The 16,309-nt window shown below is 47.7% G+C and overlaps 1 protein-coding gene across 1 annotated transcript in view; it reads right to left on the bottom strand.

Annotated features, from left to right (window-relative positions):
- The window catches only part of ITGAM (integrin subunit alpha M), a 35,784-nt gene extending 19,692 nt beyond the window's left edge, over nucleotides 1-16,092 (bottom strand). The window contains exons 1-11 of the mRNA XM_019717285.2: nucleotides 15,944-16,092; nucleotides 14,728-14,833; nucleotides 11,806-11,909; nucleotides 11,425-11,495; nucleotides 10,671-10,788; nucleotides 6,247-6,377; nucleotides 5,661-5,806; nucleotides 4,767-4,920; nucleotides 3,663-3,813; nucleotides 2,997-3,070; nucleotides 125-254 (exon numbers count right to left, since the gene is read on the bottom strand). Coding sequence (XP_019572844.2) covers nucleotides 125-254; nucleotides 2,997-3,070; nucleotides 3,663-3,813; nucleotides 4,767-4,920; nucleotides 5,661-5,806; nucleotides 6,247-6,377; nucleotides 10,671-10,788; nucleotides 11,425-11,495; nucleotides 11,806-11,909; nucleotides 14,728-14,833; nucleotides 15,944-15,971 — 1,213 coding nt within the window. The 5' untranslated portion in view covers nucleotides 15,972-16,092. The remainder of the gene's footprint in view (nucleotides 1-124; nucleotides 255-2,996; nucleotides 3,071-3,662; nucleotides 3,814-4,766; nucleotides 4,921-5,660; nucleotides 5,807-6,246; nucleotides 6,378-10,670; nucleotides 10,789-11,424; nucleotides 11,496-11,805; nucleotides 11,910-14,727; nucleotides 14,834-15,943) is intronic.
- Between the last annotated feature and the right edge of the window lie 217 nt (nucleotides 16,093-16,309).

The raw sequence follows: 16,309 nt of genomic DNA, 5'->3' as shown, positions 1-16,309 counted from the left end.
GCACTCTATGGCTTTGTTAACATAATGAAATGAAGGTTTTAAAATTCTGTCTTAAAGCTCAAATATCCTCTCACAGGTTGAGTTCTGCCACATCCCCTGCTCTCTGCACTTACCCTGCACTTACCCAGGTAAGCATCGTTCATGTCTGAGTCCACCTTGGTTGTGTTGATGAAGATGATTTTATCTCTTGGCATGTGCAGAAAGGCTCCGCCAGCCCAGGCAAAGCTCCCGACAGCGCCCAGCAAGGGACCATTCTGGGGAAGAAGAGAGAGGACTGAGCCATCTACATCTAAATCCCAATGGCATTTCTCACATGAAGAGAACAAATAATCCTAACATTTGTATGGAACTACAATGACCCCAAATAACTAAAGCAGTTCTGAGAAAAAAGAACAAAGCTAGTAGCCCTACACATCCTGACTTCAAACTATATTGCAAAGCTATAGCCATCAAATCAGTACGGTGTTGGCATAAAAACAGGCATATACACCATGGGAACAGAACAGACAGCCCAGAAATAAACCCATGCATATATGGTTAATTAATTTACAACAGAGGAGCCAAGAATGTACCATGGAGAAAAGACAGTCTCTTCAACAAATGGTGCTGGGAAAACAGAATAGACACATGCAAAACAATGAAACTGGACCACAATATTACACCAAACGCAAAACTCAACTAAAATGGATTAAAGACTTGAACATAAGACCTGAAATCATAAAACTCTTGGAAGAAAACATAGGCAGTAAGCTCCTCGACATCAGTCTCAGCAATGATCTTTTTGGATTTCACACCACAAGCGAAAATAAACAAGTGGGATGACCTCAAACTAATATGCTTGTGCACAACAAAGGAAACCATCAACAAAATGAAAAGGCAACCTGCAGAATGGAAGAAAATATTTCAAATCATATATCTGATAAGGGGTTAATATCCAAAATATATAAAGAACTCATACAACTCAGTAGTAAGAGAACAAACAACCTGATTCCAGAATGGGCACAGGATCTGACTAGACATGTCCCCAAAGAGGACATACATATGGCCAACAGGTACATGAAAAGATGCTCAACATCACTAATCAGGGAACTGCAAATCAAAACCACAGTGAGATATCACCTCACACCTGTCAGAATGGCCATCATGAATAAATCAACAAACAACAAGTGTTGATGAGGCTGTGGAGAAAAGGGAGCCCTCGTGCACTGTTGGTGGGAATGTAAATTGGTGCAGCCACTGTGGAAAACAGTATGGAAGTTCCTCAAAAAATTAAAAACAGAGCTACCTTGTGACCCAGCAATTCCACTTCTGGGTATTTACCTGAAGGAAATGAAAACACTAATTCAAAAGGATACCTTCATGTTCTTTGAAGCAGTATTTGAAGCCAAGACAGGAGCAAGCTAAGTGTTGTGGACGGAAAAGGGGCCACAGGTTAAACCTGACAAGCTCAGGAGACTGAAAATAACCACATAGGACGGTATGAACATAAAAACTCCTCACTAAGGTGGGCCATGGTGGGAAGTCACATCCTTGGCCTGTAGCTTCCTTGAAAAAGGTCAAGCTTTACCTTAAGTGAGCCTGTCGTCTTTTTGCATCTAAGATAACATACCCTTGGAATGCCAGAGCAATCCCTTTTTCTGGACCCCCCCAGGGGGCACAACCCACCACACCAGGGCAGGAAACTACAAAATCCCTCATTGTTATCTTGTTCCCCAAATACCATCTCTCTGTGCTATAAAATGCAATTAACTATCCTGTACCCACCAATGGAAAAGAAGTGTGTGTCTCTCCATTTTGCTTTCTATCCAACCCCAGAGATTTCCCCGCTTTGATTTCTCCCACCCCCTTAATCTACAACCAACGGATTTCATGTCACCCTTCTCCTTTGATTCTAATGTATAAAATAAATTGCAAAACAGCCATTTTCTGGAGCATTTTCTCAATTCATTGAGACTGCTTCTCGGCAATTGTCAGTTTGGCTCAAACTCTTGTAAGCTTTCTCTTGGGCTGGATGTTTTTTTGTTGACAGTGTCCATCAGTGGGTGAATGGATTAAGAAAATGTGATACACACACACACACACACACACACACACTAATCAGCCATAAAAAAAGAAGGAAATGCTGTCATTTGCGACCACATGTATGGCTGGAGCTGGAGTGCATTATGCTGAGTGAAATAAGTCAGACAGAGAAAGACAAATACTGTATGATCTCACTTACATAATCTAAAAAACAACAAAAACAAATTGATAGGTACAGGGAATAAATTGCGGCTGCCAGAGGCAAGGGGTGGGGAATGGGTGAAATGGATGAAGAGGGTCCAAAGGTACAAACTTCCAATTATAAAATAAATAAGTCCTGGGGCTGTAAAGTACAGCATGGTGACTATAGTTAATAATACTATATTCTACATTTGAAAGTTGATAAGAGAATAAATCTTGAAAGTCCTCATCACAAGAAAAAGAATTGTAACTATGTGAGGTGATGGATGTTGACTTAGTGTGGTGATCATTTCTATATAGAGAGAGGGAGCCAAGAAAGTGTACACACCTTTTAAGAAAGGAAAAAACAGAATAAAAATTATGCTGATGGGAACCACTTTGAGCACCTCTTGTAATTACAGAAGTCAAACGTGACTTGTATTCATCTTTTGTTATCGGTACATATTGAGTATTACAATTTTAATAGTTTTTTTCCTTTCTTAAAATGTGTATACATTTTTTTGGCACCCACCCTCTGTATAGGGAGGGAATCATTCTATATGTATAGAGAGAAACTGATTATATATACATATACATATAATGATGTAATACACCTGAAGCTGATACCATGTCATATGTCCATCATATCTCAATTTAAAAAGAACAGGGTTGACAGGGAAGGGAGACAGGACCACTGCTCCCATTAAAGAGGTGCCTCCCCAAATTCCCACCACAGAGCAAAGTCCCTTTGGCTCCACCACCATTCTGCCCTAATTTAACACAGGACCACTTACAGAGGTTATGGAGGCACTGAAGCCTTCCTGAGACATCTCATACTCAAAGGAGCTGGTACTTCCCGTCTGAGTGCCTGCAGAGAGGAGAGCGTGCTATAATGAAGAAGGCAGAAGAGCCTAGAACAGGGGCTGGAAATTCAGAGCCATGGTGGCCAGGCCAAAGGAGGCTCAGAGGACAGTGGTGAGAACAAGAAAGCTCTGCTGCTTTGGGAATGTGGCCCTCAAGGCATAGCATCTCCCAGCTGTTCCAGAGAAGCCATACATCCAGACTGTATGTGGATCTTCACCCAATTTTTAAATTATTTTATTCAACGAACAGTTATTGAGCACTATTCCAGGCACTGGCAAAGCAGCGGAACCAGACAGACAAATGCTGGCAACGTATTCAAATTTGGGGGAAAATACTGTTGGGATTTGGCTTCCCTGCCCTCCAATTTGTCAGCCTATGGCCAAGAGTTGCAACATAACGTATAAAAGCCTAGATCCTTCTACCCCAAAGGGACTGACCAAGTGAAGCCAGAGTTCCTGGAATGTGGCGGGAGTGGCAAGCTGGTGCCGAGGGTCAGGAGACCAAGGGTTAAGGGGACTGGTTTCTACAGAGGGATATGTGTTTGGGGGTGAGGGGCTGTCTCTGGGCTGCTCCAGGGACACAGAACCTTAGCTCACCCTCAATTGCAAAGATCTTTTCCTGAAGCTGGTTCTGAATGGTCTTCAGAGCATCGAAGTTATTCACTTGGAACACATGATCCCGAGCTGGCTTGGAGGCGATGGTGTTAAGCTCTTGGCGATATTGATCCACACTGAAGGCAGATCCCACCTGTTATCAAGGAATGGTGGCTGCATCAGATGCTGCCTGGGGGTAGCAGTCTCATCCAGCAAAGAAAATGCTGCAGAAAAAGTATCTGAACACATATTTGTCACGTGAGGGAATGCAGTAGAAGGCCCCAGCGATAGGACTGCCAGGTACAGTAGAGCAGGTTGTGCACTGTGCAGGGCATTCTGGGATTGAGGAATGAAGTGCAACCTGTGGCCGTTTGCCGTGCCATGCCGCCTGATATGGGGTGAACCTCTCTCCAAAGGAAGGGGAGCCTTTTGTCTTTATAGGAAGGTGTTTCCTACTTGCCCAAGCCATGCACCTTTCTCTGTCACACAAGGTACTGTGACAGTTTGATTACACTGATCATCTCAACCCTTTCCCAACACCTGTATCTAAGCCATTTCCCCCAAACTTTGCTGTGCCTTCCTATTCTTGGCAGAGTAATCTGCCCAGCTCACCGCCTCTGGCTTCAGCCACGTCTCTTGCATGTTACTACATGTGATGCAAGCAGAAGCTTGTAAAGGGCTTGGCCCATTTCCTCCTGCTCTTTTGTTCCTCTGCCTTCACCACAGCATATGCCCAGGCTGCCCCACTGGAGGAGGAGACCCGAACAGAAGAGCCAAATTACCCTGTGGTTCCGGCCATTCCAGTCCAGCAGACAGACATAGCTGGCAACCCTCAGAAATGGAGAGAGCCTGTCCAAGACCCACAGAGCTGCCCCCCAGCCTGCCGCTGCTTACAGGGCATGAGGGAGCCCAGCTGACCCACACCCTCACTGAATTCTGGGTTGGTTTGTTACACAGCATCACTGTGACAATAGCTGACTGATACACATACGTACGGGCCAGCAGGGGCCCCACTTTGATTTTATGGGAGTTTGCTAATTGAAGGGAGGGTGTATCCAAACAAACACCCTGCACAGAAGCGTCAGCCTGGAGAGCCACATCTCCTACCCCAATGACGTAGCGAATGACACCCTCTCTGTCAGCTTCAGGGATGACGTCCTTGTATTCCAAGGGATCACGATATTTTTGTCCATCTGTGATGACAACTAGAATCTTAAGGGCATGCTCCCGGGCTCCGTTTCTTCTTTGAAACAGTTCTCTTCTGTGCAGGGAAGAGGAGGGGAAAGTCAAATGCAAGAAGACAGAGACACTCTTCATGCTAGGGAGGAGATGTCAGCAGTCCAAGACACAGAGGCAGCTGGGCTCTGCCTGGGAGGGGCTTTGGCTCCCCTGCGATAAACACAGAGATGCGGCTGCACTGAGACCTGAAAAGGCAGCGGGAGAGGGGAGAAGAGTAAGGGGGAAAAGCCTCCATTGACGGTTTATACTTGTGCATAGGTTGATTCTTTTTATATAATTGAGTATTATTCCTTTTAAGGTAAAAAACATTTTTAAAATATAAGCTTAATTTGGCCCTCCTCACACCACTCCTGGTTTGATATAACTGCTCTCTAGCTCATTTTGTACATGTGTCCCAGCCCCCACCCTTCCCTCTACACACACTTACACACTCACACACAGAAATCAGAGTGAACTTTCCAAAACAAGATGTGGGGACGTGTCCCCACTGCTTAAACCCTTCAGTGGATCCCCACTGGCTTTTCAATTACATTCAGTGACCTGGCCTCAGCTAATCCGTCTTTCCAGCCTCCCTCCAGCACTTCTCTGTCTTCCCTCCTTTACTCCCAATGTGTTTTGCCATGAGCAGTCCCCTCTCCACAGCTTTACTCGTGCAGTCCCCTCTACCAGAAACGTCCCTTACTCCAGCTCTGCCTGAACAACAAAGCCCAGCTAAAAAGATCACCTCCTGCTTCCACCCCAAGCAAAGAAGGAAGAGCTTACAGCACTTTGCGGATTGCTGTGGCGGTGTGTGTCCACCCGCCCAGCTGTTCTATTCCGTTCACCAGCTGTTCTGGGTAAGGGTTAGCTTCGAACGCTTTGAAGGTGAAATGAGTCTTGAAGCTGCTTGAGAACTGCATCAGAGAGAACTGGGAAGAAGCACTTGGCGTTACACTGGAGAAGGTGCTTCCCCCTCCTTTAGCCATCTTCCAGAAAGCCCCGTAAATCTTACAACACTTCAGTCTCCAAATTCTACACCCCCCCACCCCCCACCCCCACCCCTACCCCCACCCCCACATCCCCCCACCCCCGCCTTCTGCTTCACCAGGAAAGAGATCTGCTTAGGACTAAAACTCAGCCAGAGATGACATGTTGGTTTCATCTCCCACGCCAATCCCTATTGAATAGAGGGAGCTGCCCAACTGACAGAGAGCTGGAAGAATACTGAGGCTGCATCCAGACAGAGCAAGAAAGAGAATCTCAAAAGAAAACCACAACCGACTGGCATTTGAGAAAGTCTGCAGTTGAAGTAGGAGGGGAAAATGGCAGCCTTTGCGGGTTATTCCCTAACCGACCCACTGGCCCTCACCAAGGTTTTAGACTTTGTAAATTGATTCATCACAGTTGAGACAAACTGCTTCATCTTCAGGAAGTCATTTGGAATGATGCTTCCAGAGCCATCGATCAGGAAGGCAATGTCGCTTTCCTGCTGCGGACACTCTGCAGAGAAGGAAAAGGAGGGGCGGAACGGAGTGAGTCCTCGAGACCAGGTCCACGTTTTGCACGTCACTCTCTGCTCACAGTAGAGCGACTTCACGAAGAACGGCAAACAATTTGCCAGAAATTCAAAGGGAGAAATAAGTGACAGAAAAAAGGACTAGCACGTATAAAGATTCCCCGGATGCTTGCGTCCCTTCCTCCTGAGCCCACGTTCTACCCTCCTCCGTTCTGCTCTGCAGCCTGGGCACTCAGCCCCCAGGGGCCACAGCAACATGCCTTTTAGCCCTCTGGCTTCTAGCTGGATTTGCCCAATTAGGAGCCTCAGCAGGAGACCGGGGGGAGGGAGGAAAGTGAAATCAGAGGATTCTTCTCTCAGCTCTCTCCCTGCAAGTTTGCTTGGGGCCAGCTGTGTCCCTCGACAGAAGATCGCAGCTTGTCTCAAGGAGACCCACTCCACACAACTCTCTCTCCTCTGGATTCTGGTGAAATTTCCCTCTCCCTATCCCATCAGCTCAGGGGTGGTAACAGCTCTGGTGCTGCGGGCCCTGGGTTCCTAGACTGTCCCTTGTAGTTCCCTTAGACTCTACCACACCTTTATAATTAATCCCTTTGTAAATAGACCCTCCTCAAATTACATCAACTGGAGTGTGCCATCTGTTCCCATAGAAAGCCTGACTGATGTGGAAGGGGGTGGGCCTAGGATTCTGGCAGAATCCAGGGATGGATGCACCTGGGAGGGCAGGGCAGGCAGGAATGGAAACGGCACCACTAGGGCAAATCTATATGACGGGGTGGGGACAAGGCTATGACAGTAAGCAGAGAACAGTGGAAAGAGCCCCTCTATGCCCCCAAAAAGTTTGGCTTGATCCCTTAGGCAGTGAGGGGCCACTGAAGTTTCTTAGGACATTTAAGAAAGGTTCTCAGAAGTGAGATGATCTGTTTGGATTTTAGAAAGCTTGCCCTAGCAGTGAACCGTTTCTAGCAGCTGTACTCGTGACTGTGAAACATTGATGATAACGCAGACATGTTTCAGTGGGTGAATGGCTGGCTCGGTGAACAGATGGTGGCAGATCCACGCAGTGGAATGTTCCTCAGCAATAAAAAAGGAAGAACTACTGACACCCAAAACAACATGGATGAAGTGCAAATATATTACGCTAGCGAGAGAAGCCAAACTCGAAAGGTTACAGTTTCATTTACGTAGCGCTCTCGAAGAGACAAACTATGTGGTGACAGAGGACAGAGCAGTGAGCGCCAGGGACTGGAGGTGAAAGGGAGGTGGTGATTATGAAGAGAGAGTAAAAAGGTGTTTCAGAGGAGGCTCTTGCTGTTGTTTCCACAAATCTACACATGCCTTAAAAATTCATGAAACTGTGCACTGAAAAAATAGTCATGGGGATGTAAAGTACAGCGTAAGGAATAGAGGCAATTAGATGATACAAGGTTGGTGCAAAAGTAATTGCGATTTAAAAGGTTAAAAAACAAAAACTGCAAAAAGCACAAGTACTTCTGCACCAACTTAACAATAACTATGTACGATGTCAGATGGGTACCAGACTTATAGAGACGATCACTTCATAAGGTATATAAATTTATAATCACTATCATAATAACATAATATTGTATGTCATCTGTAACTGGAAAATAAATTAATTTTTTTAAAGAAAAAAATAGGTCAATTTTACTGTATGACATTGAAAAAATAAAATTACCCAAAAAAGTATTGACTTTTTTAAAAAAATAAACAAGCAGATTCTAAGGTTTATATGGAAAATATACAAAGATTAGCCAGAAAAATTTTTTTTAATCTGAGATATGTTAAGAGAATCAAGGTGCCCTGGGCCCTACTGTGGCACAAAGTGCAGAATGTTGGGGTGCATGTTTGTGATACATGGAGCAGCTCCACAAGACACAAGAACTGGAAGCAGCAAGAAAACAGGAGGCGGGGGGACCCCAGAAGGAGAGGTTTTTACTGTATACCTTTAGTGCCTTTGGAGTTTTGAACCAAGCCCATGTATTATCTATTTGAAAAGAAATGAGATTTTGTTTTTTTAAAGAGTCTTGAACTCCTGAGAGTGAGGATGGGAGAGAGAAATGTGGGGGTGGGAGCTGAAGCCACAGAATCGGATGCAAGACGGCAGGAAGGACACATGGGAAGGGTACAAACTCTAAGCCGGTGCCCCTGGGCAGGCAGGGGCTGCAGAAGGTGGCCTGGGGGTGATGCTCAGCTGAATGAAGCCTCTGCAGGGGGAGAAGTGCAGGGAAGGGAAGGGGAGGGGAAGGAAGGGAAGGAGGGAGGAGACAGGAGGGGAGGGGAAAGATCTGAGGCTGAGGTGTTTGGGGAAGGAAGAGGTGATCTGCAGGTACTTCAGAAAGGTCAGTGAACGTGAGGACAGAAAAGAGATTTGTCATTTAGGGGTCACAGATGCCATCTGCAAGAGCAAGGTCTTACAGTGGGTGGGTAGAAGCCAGATGTCAGGGGGTGAAGAATCATGACATGGGGGAAAGAGAGACGAGAGGAGAGAACCCCTTCAAGAAGCTTGGTGGTGAAGGGAAGGAGAGATGGCGGAAGACAGGGAGGAGACCAGGAGCAGGGAAGGTCATTTTCATTGGTATCAGTTTTAGTGGTTGATCGTTTTTAAGATACAGGAGGGTAGCATGAGCATGTTTACATTCAGAGGGGGAGAAATTTAAGCTACTGGAGAGAATGAGTGATTGAAGATATGGGCCCCAGAGCTGATGCTGTGCGAACCTCCAGAGCCCGGATGGCAGAATCCTTCATGGAAAGGCAAAAACAAGTCCTCCTCTAAACTAGTGACACACCAAGGGTGGCGCCTCTGTGGAAATTTGGACGAGGAGGAGGAGGAAGTGGAGGGAGCTCATGCCTGGCAGCCTTGGTTTTCTCTGCGAAGGAGGGAAAGTGATCTGTTGAGAATGAAGTCCCAAGGAGTTTCAGGACAAACAAAAAAGTATGAAAGGAAGGCCTATCTGCCCTTGGTTCCAGAGCCAACTTGGAGACAAGCAAAAGGATGGCCACACAGTTGAAGAAATCAGTGACAGAAAGCAGCTGTAAAAAAGATCCAGTCACTACTCACTCTCCTTTAGTCAACAAATGTTTGGGGAACGGGCCTACGTAGGCAACCCCCACGATGGTCCCCAGGAGTCTCTTGTCCTGGTGATTATAGTAATAACTACAGTCCCCGCAGTCTTGAGTTTGAGCTGGACTTTCTGACTCACTCGAAAGGAATGAGCTGTTAATTCCGAGATCAGATCATAAAGACTGCTGTCCTAGGTGCCTGCGCTCTGCTGTCCTAGGTGCCTGCGCTCTGCTGTCCTAGGTGCCTGCGTGCTCTTCTATCTCTTTGTTCACTCCTGGGGGGTTAGGGGGGAAGCCAGCTGCTCTGTACTGAGCTGCTCTATGGGGAGGCCCATGTGACAAGCCACAGAGGGAGGCTTCCAGGAGCTTGGCCGGGATCTTACCCCAGTCCAGCCTTCAGATGAGACCACAGCTCCAGCCTGACAACTTAACTTCTAGTTCATGAGACGCCCTGAGGCAGCGGCATCCAGCTTAGACATGCCCAGATTCTTGACTCTTAGAAAAACAAGATAGCTAACGTTTGTTGTTTTTAGCTGCTAAATTCAGGGGTAATTAGTTAAGCAGCTGTAGATACAAAGGCATTGAGTGGTGGATAAGCTAGACGATATCCCTGCTCTTGTGGAACCTACATTCCAGAAGAAAGCACAGCTAAGAAACAAGTAGAATACGGATATACAGTGATAAGGATGGTGAAGTAGGGCAATGTGATGGGGAGTGATGGTTAGAAGGGCCACTCGGGGAAGGCCTCTTTGCAGAGGTGACATTTGAGCTGAGGAGAAATCACGGGTTGTCAGCTGAGATCTGGGGGAAGATCAGGCCAGACTGAAGGAGTAGTGAGTGCAAAGGCCCTGAGGCAGCGAGACTTCCACATGGTTCTTGGAGCAGGATGGCAGCTGGAGTGCAGTGAGTGACGTAGAAGTGGTGGGAGAGAAGCTGGAGGTGGTCGGGGCCTCAGCATCCAAGGCTTCAAAGGCCAAGGTCAAGAGACTCAGCGACAATGGCTGGGACACCATCTCACAAAGACAAGTGGCTGTATCAGGACTGTTCTTAAAATGTAAGACTTTAACACCTCCCCCCAGTCTCTGCCCCCCCTTCTGCCCCAGAACTCTAAGTCGCCCCCAGCCCGGAAGCCGCCAGCCCCAGTGCAGCCCCGCCCCTGCTGCGGCCTGGTCCGTACTCTGCCACTGCCGCCCTACCTCTGAGGGCCTTTGGGAACCTCTGGGGCTGCTGCAGCAGGTTGCGTCCAAACAGGAAACACAAGCCGTTCAAGTAGGTGTTCTCCTTGCAGGCCTGGTGTACGGTGGGGCCGCAGGCCTGGGGGGCAGGGTGTGGGTTGGAGGGGCTTTCCCGGCTTCCCACCCTTAAACCCAGCATCTCCACCTTCCACAAGACTCCAGACAGCACCTCTGGTCCCCACGCCTCCCCTCAGGACACTCCCCTTGAAGCAGGGCCCAGCTGGCACCCCCATAATAGAAACCTCGCAGCAGCCCCAGTGCACCTTTCCCTGACCCGCCTACAGTTTAACAATAGGTGATCCCCCTGTGGCTTGAGCTCGGAATGTCCCCTGTCCCAGTTCCCTGTTTTAAAACATTACCGTGAAACTTATGATTAACATCCTTCGTCCTATTGATCACAGTCTCAATGGCCTAGCATCTTTCCAGGCTCCTCCCATCCTTCCTCCCGGGTTGCTGACGCCACCGGAGAGCCACGTTGCCAGAGGGAAGCCTCCATGCAGACCCCCGGAACTGGCACGTAGCTCCTGGAGGAACGCCCAGAATTTCCCTTCAACACCTCAAGCTGCTCTGAGAACCTTAAGGCGGTTTTGAAGGTGTTAACCCACTGCCTTCTCGGATCACCAGCCCCCGTGTCGGGCTATTGGCTGAGGTGTAGGCACTATGAGCCCCTAACTCAGTTGCCCTCCGGTTTCACCACGACCCAGGGGCAACTCACCAGCAGCTGGGCAGGGTTGGTAGCAAATGCCAGAGACAGGCCCAGGGACATGTTCACAGCCTCCGGTGGGACTGAGGGGACAGATGTGTGCATGGTTACACTCAGGGAGATGAAAGGGCCTGTGTAAGAGCTGGGCAGGGGTCACCTCAACCTGGGAGACACGATAGTCCAGCAAGTCAAGGGGGCACCCAGGTCGGGAAGAGAACACGGAGGGGGCGCCTGAGCGTGTCTGGGGTAGACTTTGCTCACCACACAGAGGCTGGGGAGCTGGAATCCTGGGCCCACCACCACAAGCCCCCCAGAACAAAGGCAATACTGACAAGTCTGAGTGTATGCACAGGTGGAACCCCAACTCTGGGTTACGGAGGGGCAGCAACTCACCTTGCAGGCGGATGGGCTCACAGGTGGACGTGCTGTAGTCACACTGGTAGAGGCCGCCTGTTTGGTTGACAGTCTTTACTTCCTGGGGGGCTCCAACCACCATCCTGGGGGAGAGGTGGGAACAGATCACAACAGGAATAAAACAAAACTGACATCAGGAGAGAAGGAGACTGTGGAAGAAGTTCTGCCCCTCCAAGGAAAGTGGGGGAGCCAAGCCTCACACAGACTCCCCCAATTCCTAGAAATAGAAGGAAGACTCAATACAGAACAAAAAAGAGGGAAAATTTAAATCTCAGAGTGGGAAGGACCTCTCTAAGAATGACACAAAACACAAAGGTCATTTGAAAATGGTTAGGGGCAGCTGGTTTGCTCAGGGGTTAGGGCACGGTGCTCACAACACCAAGGTCGCCAGTTCGAGTTCCACATGGGCCAGTGAGCTGCACCCTCCACAACTAGACTGAAAGCAACGATTTGACAGGGAGCTGATGGGTCCTGGAACAACACACTGTTCCCCAATAAAAACTTTAAAAAAAATGGTTAGGGGGTGGCTGGTTAGCTCAGTTGGTTAGAGCGTGGTGCTAAAAACACCAAGGTTGCTGGGTCAATCCCCACCATTGTGAGCTGCACCATCCTTAAAAATTTTTTTTTAATTTTAAGAATTAAAATAAAAAGTTAAATTCAACCAGACAGTCATTTTAAATAAATTTCTGTCTGTGACAAACTACCATCGGCAAAGTTCATAGATAAAGGATAAAGTGATGAGAGAAAGATTAGCAACTTACACCCCAGCTTACTGTCCTCAATTATAGTTACAGCTCCTACAAACCAATAAGGAAAAATAATAATACTAATAATCCAATAGAAAAATGGGCAACAGGTACCGTGTTTCCCCGCAAACAAGACCTAACCGGAAAATAAGCCCTAGCATGATTTTTCAGGATGACATCCCCTGAACATAAGCCCTAATGCGTCTTTTGGAGCAAAAATTAATATAAGACCCGCTCTTATTTTGGAGGAAACAAGGTAAGAAAAAAAGTGTTTCCAGAAAAAGAAATAATCTTTCATTTAAAAAGAAATGCAATCTTGATACAGGAGAGCCCCTCCCATTATAGGAATTTTAAGTCTCCTTTCCCCCAGTTTCTTAGCTCCCTGGTTCCTGATCTTAATCACCTTTCAAATCAGCTTTTTAATCTTAAACAGAAGAATGTTTCTAACCTGAATCATAGGATGTCTCCTACCCCCTGCTGCAGATAATTTCCCTGGAACCAACTGGTGATTTATGCTTATTGATTGTAATCACTGTAGCCCAGCTCCTGGGCAAACACCGCCACCTGGATGACCAGATTAACTAGAGGAAAAGGCCCCAGACGCCATGAAGCTAAACACGTTCTATCCCACAGCCACCTTGCGGCCATGGCTTTGGGTCCTGCTTCTTGGGCCAACACTTTTACCTCTGTTTAACCAAAATCTCTCTCTCCTCATCTAGGGGCTGAGGGGACACAAATGATGCCCCAGCAAGACTTCCAGCACACCCCAACCAAAGAGGTCAACAGGGCCTTTCGAGCCGGTCTCGAGACCCCTTCCCCTCATCGAAGATCAGATGGGGCAAGAGTCCTGTGAATCCCCAATAGGCAGGGACAACGGCCACACTCAGCAGGAGGCAGATACAGAAGAGGCCTCCTGTCCCTCAAGTTCCCACAGATTTATGGGGATCACGTCTCTCAAGGGGGACATAAGGCAGGCAGTTAGAGATAGGAATTGGGTCTCTGAGACGCCTGAACACATCAGGTAACATTCCTGCACGTCCAACGTGGCCTAGGACCGCCCAGACCTCTCCTTTAGCTACTATAACCACCATGAACCACTATGAGAAAGTTCAAGTATACAAAGCACCCAACTAGATTAAACTGGCCACTCACACCTCTGCAGTAAAGGCCACAACGACCTTCATTTCACCTGGGCCTCATTATACCATTATTATAATATCACACATATGCCCGGAAGTTCATTAATATCATTATAACAGACTGAATTCTGGGAAGGAACATGCAGTCTAAAAAGACGAGGTAATTCAATCACAGGTGTCAATCAAGTGGTCCCACACCTAGAAAGGAACAGCCCATTCTAGAGAAAAGAAAAGAAAAACTCCAAGTCCTCGTCAGTCGGCTCCTTTTGAGCCACTGTGTTGCTCGGCCCGATCCCGATCCCGATCCCCTCTTTGGAGTGTACTGTTGCTTCTAATAAACTGCTCTGTTAACACTGCCCTTTGGTGTCCCGCTCAATTCTTTGTTTGGGACGCCAAGAACCTGGACACCACGCTGAGAAGGGTCTGCTCTCCAGTAACACGAGCATAAAAGTCAGCTCTTTGTGCACTTACTTGGTAAAATTCCCGGCTCTGCTAAGAAAACCAAGTGCAAGGACAGTATAGAACAGAAACCAGCCAACTTTGTCTGGAAGGATGCTACTATTTCCATAAATATTATTTCTGGAAAGGTAAATATTTCAGGCCATGCGGTCTCTGTCACAACCTCTTGATTCTGCCATTGTAGCACCAAAGCAGCTGTAAACAATAAATGATGAGTTGGGGCACAGCGTTGGAGGGGTGGGAATAATAAAATGCTATTTACAAAAATAGGCAGCAGCATAGTTTAGGTATAACGTGCTACAAATTGTGTTTGGGCTGGGGCTGGGGCAATGTGGACGTCTGTCCAGCAGAGACCCTCTCTGGAAGAATGCACAAAAAGCCTCCTAGGACGGGGACTGGGGAAGGAGTATGGAGGATTTTTCACTACTAGACTATGACCTATTCCACACTAGATCAAGGAAAACAAAACGACATGAAGGAAATTGCGTTTTTCTTTCTGATATGCAGGTCTTTGAGGGAAAGCCTGTGAGCCACGCAGCCCCTCCTGCAGCCCTTACCGGGATCCCTCAAACTGGACCACACTCTGCCCGAAGCTCCTTGTGTTCTCTTGAAAGATCATTGCGTTTTGAGTGTCCAGGTTGAACCCATGACACAAGGCCAAGGCTGGAAGAAAAAAAGGAATGAGGGTCAGGTGCAGGTGGGGACGTAGTTAAGAAAGCAGCTTGCCCATCTTCCTGGCAGGATTCACCCTAACTCAGCACAGAGATGTCTGCTTCCCAGATCCAGTTCCGATGGCCTGGGGCAGAGGTCAGTGCGCTTTTTCTCTAAAGGGCCAGACAGTAGATATTTTAGACCTTGGGGGCCAACAGGCAAATAGAGTCGATGACAAAGGGATGTAATATAACGAGATAAAATGTGTTTCCAGAAATTTGTCATTAAGGAAATTCAAAATATAACAATTGAGTTCCCCCCCCCCTTTTTTTATTTGTAATACAAATTTGCTAATAAGACAAATGGAATTCTTTGGGAGAGAGCTAACATTTCACTTCATTGGGATTCCAAGTTAGTGTGCTCAGTCACAAATCGATTACAAGTGAGCACCCGCAGCCTGCAGCTGCTCCCAGACTGCACAGAAACAGGAGGTGCCATCCCTGCCTCATGCCCACAGGACAGTCTTCCCACCACCACCACTGGTGCTTCTAGCCCCCACCGAGCTCCACTGTTGCGCTGCCGACAAACAGCTTCCTAAACCCCCTCAGTCAGGCAATTTCCTTCCTGTGCAACTCACAAGCATTTCTTGCCCTTCTTTGACTCACTTACCACAAGACACAGGCATATAAGGAAGTAATGTCATTTTGAGTGGTCAGTCATTCGACAAGCATTTATACCAGGGTCCTTGGAAAATAGAACTGGAGGCAAAGTGGACGTGGAGCCCAACAAGAAACACTCAGAAAGGAATCTGGTACTGGCTGCACACCCTGGGGCATGTCATTTCATCTCTCTAAGCCTCAGTTTCCTCATCTGTGACATGAAGGGGCCAACCGAACCCCCTCAGATCGCCCATGAATTTAGCTGTTCACCCAGGCTTCTCTGGTCATGCCATCTTGGGCTAGCTCTGCTCTGCGCTCTTTCAGGACTCCCTTATCCCTCCCCAATTCACTTTATCTCTCCCCAGTGTAACTCCTAGATGTTCTACATCCCTTCTCTCTACTCACAGTCTCAAAAGTTTTCCTCCTCATCATCGTAAGCCCCACCCGCAGGCCCCTGGCCCACCTGTTAACAGAAGGACTCGGTGAGTCATAGCTGAAAGGAGCAGGAATCTCAGGGCTGCATGTACCACGGAGCCACTTCAAGGAAGCCAGCAAGGACAGAAAAAGAGAAGTAGAAAGCAGGAGTACATTAGAGACTCAAAGGAAGGAGGCGGAGGCTCAGAGAGCCCACAGCACAGCTTGACCATCCCCCTGGGGCTGCCACAGCTTATGCTTCCTCTCTACCCAGTGTCCTAACCCAAACCACCAGGGTCACTATTTCAAAGGTGTTGCTTGTTTCTCCACTTGCTTCTAGGGTTGGCCAAAGCATCATGAAAAGCCAGCTGAATAGGTTGAAGGGCCTGCCTCCTGGAACATGTACTCTAAACAT

The sequence above is a fragment of the Rhinolophus sinicus genome, linkage group LG18 (genome assembly GCF_036562045.2).
Source record: "Rhinolophus sinicus isolate RSC01 linkage group LG18, ASM3656204v1, whole genome shotgun sequence".
NCBI classification, from domain to species: domain Eukaryota; kingdom Metazoa; phylum Chordata; class Mammalia; order Chiroptera; family Rhinolophidae; genus Rhinolophus; species Rhinolophus sinicus.
This window is presented reverse-complemented; position numbering and strand designations above follow the sequence as displayed.